At 38.5% G+C, this 6,000-nt stretch overlaps 1 protein-coding gene across 1 annotated transcript in view; it reads left to right on the forward strand.

The window, feature by feature from the left end:
• LOC141117764 (vomeronasal type-2 receptor 26-like) overlaps positions 1-5,794 on the forward strand; it is a 54,109-nt gene extending 48,315 nt beyond the window's left edge. The window contains exon 2 of the mRNA XM_073610786.1: positions 4,766-5,794. Within this exon, the coding sequence (XP_073466887.1) occupies positions 4,766-5,673 (908 nt within the window). The 3' untranslated portion in view covers positions 5,674-5,794. The remainder of the gene's footprint in view (positions 1-4,765) is intronic.
• The last annotated feature ends 206 nt before the right edge of the window (positions 5,795-6,000 follow it).

A 6,000-nucleotide genomic window follows, 5' to 3' on the forward strand; every position in this document is an offset into this window, starting at 1 on the left:
AACAAAAAGAAAATAGGAGCTATGAATTAACATTGGCCATAGGAGGTTTCTGTAGCACATAAAGTGGTTCTAGAGGCATAAGGTTTTTTACTCTGCATTAGGGTTAAAATCTTCCAATATCAGCTCCTCCCAGCCCCCCCTAAACCACTTCAGTACCAGACATGTTCACCCCCTTCCTTCCCAGGCCAATTTTCAGATTTCAGCACTGTCACACTTTGAATGCCACTGTGTACTCTTGTGTTAGCCGTGATTGACCACATATATCACATGGTACAGGTCCTCTGTGATTGGCCCCTGTACCACGTGATCACTGTGATAAATCACAGAGATCACATTAGTATACAATGAATTGCTATGAATGTATGCCATTGTGTAATATTGATTGGTCACTGTGATCACATGGTACAAGGGCTGGCCCATTACAACAATGGATCTTCCACTGTTTCCAGTGGACACAGCAGGTGACAGATCGTGCGCTGTGCATCCCCTAGGGCACACACAAGGCGTATGAGTGTAGAACATCATGTGACATATTCCTGGGATATAGTGATAGAGGTGATTAAACACTTACCTAGCTCCTCTCTCAATCAAGCTCTGTGCTTGTCTTGCACACATCCCTGGTTGGTAGCGTGCCCATGCAAAGGCCCCTATAGCACACAACTTTATATGGGAGCATTCGGAGAAGAGAAGAAGCAGACAGCAGTGGTGGAAAACCCTAGAAGAGAAGGGGCAGCTTTGTGCAACACCATTGCACAGAGCAGGAAAATAAAATATGTTTATTATTTTAAGGAAGAGAAGTATGCCTTTATAATCTCTTTAGTAAATCAATATATTGCTTTCTTTTTTTTTACCCAGACTCCCCACTCTATACGTAATAATCCATGTTCACCTGGTCACAGGAAGTGCCTACGGGCTGGTACACTACCCTGCTGCTTTAACTGTGTACCATGCAATGATGGGGAAATAACAAATAGTACAGGTATTATATTTTCAATATTTAAGTGACTGTACAAACAAATGGTCACTGCCCTCACCTATAATTAGCCACAGCTATCACATGGTACAGGTCCTTTGTGATTGGTCCCTGTACCACGTGATTACTGTGATAAATCATAGAGATCACATTAGTATACAATGAATAGCTATGAATGTATACCATTGTGTACTACTGATTGGTCACAGTGATCATGGTACCAGGGCTGCCCCAGTACAATGGTAGGTCTTCCACTGTGCCCGGTGGACATAGCGGGTGACAGATCATGTGCTGCACATCCCCTATGGCACGCACAAGATGTGCAAGTGGAGGACATCATGTGAAGTCTTCCTGGAATAATAGTGATAGGGTGATTAAACGCTTACCTGGCTCCTCTCTCAATCCAACTCTGTGCTTGTTTTTCACATGGCCCTGGTTGGTACTGTAGCATACCCACACAAAGATTCCTATAGCACACAACTTGCTATGGGGGCACTCGGAGAAGAGGAGGCACAGACAGCACCAGTGGGAAACCCTAGAAGAGAAGGAAAGAGGCAGCTTTGTGCAATACCATTGCACAGAGCAGGAAAGTAAAATATGTTTATTATTTCAAGGAAAAAAGTAAGCCTTTATAATCTCTTTATTACATCAATATATTGCTTCTTTTTTTTTACCCAGACTCCCCGCTCTATGTGTAGTAATCCATGTGTACCTGGTTACAGGAAGTGCCTACAGTATGGTAGACTACCCTGCTGCTTTGACTGTGTACCGTGCAATGATGGGGAAATAACAAATGGTACAGGTATTATATATTCAATATTTAAGTGATTGCACAAACATGGATTTTTTTTCTACACTATGATTGCTTATTATAGTGATGATCACTATTATAAGCAATCATTTTTATGAATGGCATCCATTCATTCATAGCCATTCATTGTGCACTATTGTGATAGCTGTGATGGCCACAGCTATCACATGGTAAAGGTCCCCTGTGATTGGCCCCTGTCCCATGTGATCACAGTGACCAGTCCCAGAGATCACAATAATACACAATGAATGGCTATGAATGAAAGCTATTGTATGCAACTGACATGTGATCTCTGTGATTGGTCACTGGTACAATGGCCTGTCCTTTGCTATGTCTGGTGGACACAGCACATCACAGATCATGCCACTGCAAACCCCTGAGGATACACACGATTGGTAAGAGTGACAGGATGTCATATGATGTCCACCCAAGATAAGGAAGATAAGGAAGCTCCACCCAGCCATATTATAAGAATATTAGATATAAATCGTGAATAATAATAATGATAATGATAATAATAGGACGGACAGGAGGAGGTTAAAGTCATTAAAATAATTATGGAGCTTATAAAAAAATCAGTCAGAGTCAAGTTAAAAGAGAAAATAACTAAGCATGACTTGTTACTTGTTCAGGGAAATTATTTAGAGGAATCATCTGCAAAACCTATATTCTAGTACATATCTAATAAAAAAAAAATTGTAATATACTTTTTTTTCACATAAAACATAGATTATATACTATATATTCACTTTAGAGTGGCACTGACTGTTACAATTATTTTTAATGGGTATGCAAACTCAACACCATACCCAGGTAGACAGTTACCGTATTTATCGGCGTGTAACATGCCCTTTTTTCCCCTTAAAATCAGATGAAAATTGTGGGTGCGTGTTATACGCCGATCCCCCGCCGATCTCCGCTGATTGTGAGCGGTGCGGAGCGATCGCGCCGATATACACATAGCCGAGTGTACTCGGCTCTTTTTGGCTCCGCTCACAGTCACACCCGGTCCCACCACTGGACCTATGTTATGTCCATCATAGGGCGGGACTGGGCGTGACTGTGAGCGGAGCCGAGAAGAGCCGAGCACACTCGGCTATGTGTATCTCGGCTCCGCGGACTCCCTGCGATCTCAGCGGCGCTCGCTCTGCTCTGCAGAGTCCCTCCGCGGCACCATATTTAAATCTGTGCAAGGCTGCACTGGGGCAAGGCTGCAAGGCTGCACTGGGGCAAGGCTGCAAGGTTGCACGGGGCAAGGCTACACTGGGGCAAGGCTGCACTGGGGCAAGGTTGCACTGACAAGGCTGCACTGGGGCAAGGCTGCAATGGACACTGGGGAAGGCTGCACTAACAAGGCTGCACTGACATGGCTGCAAGGCTGCACTGACAAGGCAGCACTGGGGCAAGGCTGCAATGGACACTGGGGAAGGCTGCACTAACAAGGCTGCACTGACATGGCTGCAAGGCTGCACTGGGGCAAGGCTGCACTGACAAGGCTGCACTGAGAAGGCTTCAATGACACTGAAAAGGCTGCAGATGGACACTGATAAGGCTGCATTGATGGGCATTTAAATGTAAGTTTTTTTCCTTTAAACTTCCCTCCTAAAAGTTTTTTTCCTTAAAATTCCCTCCTAAACTTTGGGTGTGTGTTATACCCTGGCGCGTGTTATACGCTGATAAATACGGTAATTAAATGAACGTTTATTATATAACTGCTTATTTTACAGATTCAAATTTGTTAGACCATTAAGTTATAATGGATAATGTTATAGCGGTCTTTTACTAAATGACCAGAGAATGTTTACTAACAAAAATTAATGTTTGTAAAAAAAAAGTGAAAATATGTTTTCTTTGAATATCGAATCTTGTGAAAAAAATGTGAAAAGAAGTAAGGATTCTGCAAGTATAAGATTAGATAACTTGTGTGAACTCTACTTCAACTTATTTAATAAATTAAGTGATGTGAAATTTCTCCAAAAAAAAAAAATAGAGGCGAAAAGAGGAAGAAAACATGAGAAAAACTACAGGAGTGATATGTCTCCATGTAGTTGATTGGCACAGAAATAGAAAAGTTTATTGCTTCACTGAGATCATATAGAACTCACATCTGCAGGGTTGCAAGTGACCTGAAGAGGGGATCAAGCAACCTGAATATAGCTTGAGTTGAATATAACTGCCTCTACACAGAGTGTGGTCACGCTCAATGCGCATCTTGGTGATCTGGAGAATCCTGCTACTTATGTGGAGTAAGACTTTTGCCTCAAATGTTTTTTTTTTTCTTCATAAGGCTAATATTTATTGGTCACGGGTACATATAAAACAACATCAATGTATTTTGTAGCACTAACAATGGACATTTCTTCTGGATATGTTCAAAAAGACAATAAGGAGAGATGTTAAATAAAGGTATAGTATAGACAATTTTATATAAATAAGATATACATGTAATATATGAAGAAAGAGTTATTGACATTAAAAGACACTAATAAATAGGCATGAAGAGTGGCTATGTTTTTATTTATATAGTCTATCATCCAATATAACACATATGGATACAGAAAATGTAAATAAAAAGTAATGCATATAAATGTATATATTTCCTAATATACTATATCGGGTATGAAGGATCATCATGATGGGAGCTGGTAACAATAAAGAAATAAAAAATAAACAAAAAAAAACATTAATTTTTTTTTTTAAGGAAATTAAATAAGTATGTGTATTTTTGAACCATAAGTGAATATTTAGTTTGCAAAAATAAAAACCCCAACATCTAATAAATGTTCTTAATATGTTGAAAGACCTTTTTCATTCTTTTTTATCTAGTGATACTCTTTGTTGTTTTCTATCAGAGAAAGCGCACCATTGTTATGTCATTTGAGATATAATCTTTGAACCAAAATATTTTATATATATATATTTTTAACAAATTCAACAAAAAACATGTTAATCAACCCTTATTTTTTTGCTTCCTTTTTTAGCAATGGAAAAATGTGAAAGATGTCCAGATGATCAATGGCCTAATCTCAATAGAAACCAATGTATTAAGCGTCCACTACATTTCCTATCCTATGAAGATCCATTAGGAAAAACATTGACAGTTGTGGCCTCTATCTTCTCTGCAATTACGGCTTTGGTGATGTGGATCTTTGTAAAATATAGAAAAACCCCTTTGGTGAAAGCCAACAACTGCAACCTCAGCTATGTCCTTCTAATATCTCTTTTCTGGGGGTTCCTCCTTTCGTTCCTCTTTGTGGGACTTCCTGAAGAAGTGACTTGCCTCATAAGACAAACTGCATTTGGATTCATTTTTTCTGTGGCTATTTCAGCTGTTCTCGGAAAATCAATTACAGTAATAGTTGCATTTAATGCTACAAAACCAGGAAGCAGGTTAAGAAAACTTTTGGGATCAAAAATATCGGCTTTCTTGGTTTGTATGTGTTCTTTAGGAGAATTGATCATTTGTGTGTCCTGGCTAATATGTGCACCACCATTTCTTGAATATGATACCAAAACAATGTCAGGACATATTATTGTCCAATGTAATGAAGGTTCTGTTGCTGCATTTCACTTTTCAGTTTCCTATATTGGTATCCTAGCTATATTTACATTTATCATTGCCTTTCTATCTAGGAAACTTCCAGACAGGTATAATGAGGCTCAGTACATTACATTCAGTATGCTGGTGTTCTGTAGTGTCTGGATCTCCTTCTTTCCAACCTATTTATGCACTAAAGGCAAGGCTATGGTGGCCGTTGAGGTGTTTGCTATTTTATCTTCTAATGGAGCAGTGCTATGTCTTATATTTTTCCCAAAATGCTACATTATATTGCTAAGTCCTGAACGTAATAGAAAAAAAAACATTCCCTTAAAAGTATCTACAATGTGAATTTCAATTTAGTGTACTGTTATGCATGGTGATTAAAAATAACTTTTAGTTTTGTATTCTCTACAAATTTACTTAATTGTATAAACAAACACATGTACTCTTACTTTTCAATTTAAGTTCTTATTCAATTTAATTCAAGTTCAATTTATTCAATTTATTTTTCATTAAATGCATTCAATTTAATTCAAATTAGTTCAATTCAAGTACAATTTAAGTCACATTCAAATTCATATTTATTTTTCCTATCTTTCTGTCTTCTTGATCCAGAACAGTCTTGAAAATTAGACTGCCAGAAAACTAAAAACAACATGTATAACTAAGGCCTTC

The sequence above is a fragment of the Aquarana catesbeiana genome, linkage group LG13 (assembly GCF_042186555.1).
Source record: "Aquarana catesbeiana isolate 2022-GZ linkage group LG13, ASM4218655v1, whole genome shotgun sequence".
NCBI lineage: Eukaryota > Metazoa > Chordata > Amphibia > Anura > Ranidae > Aquarana > Aquarana catesbeiana.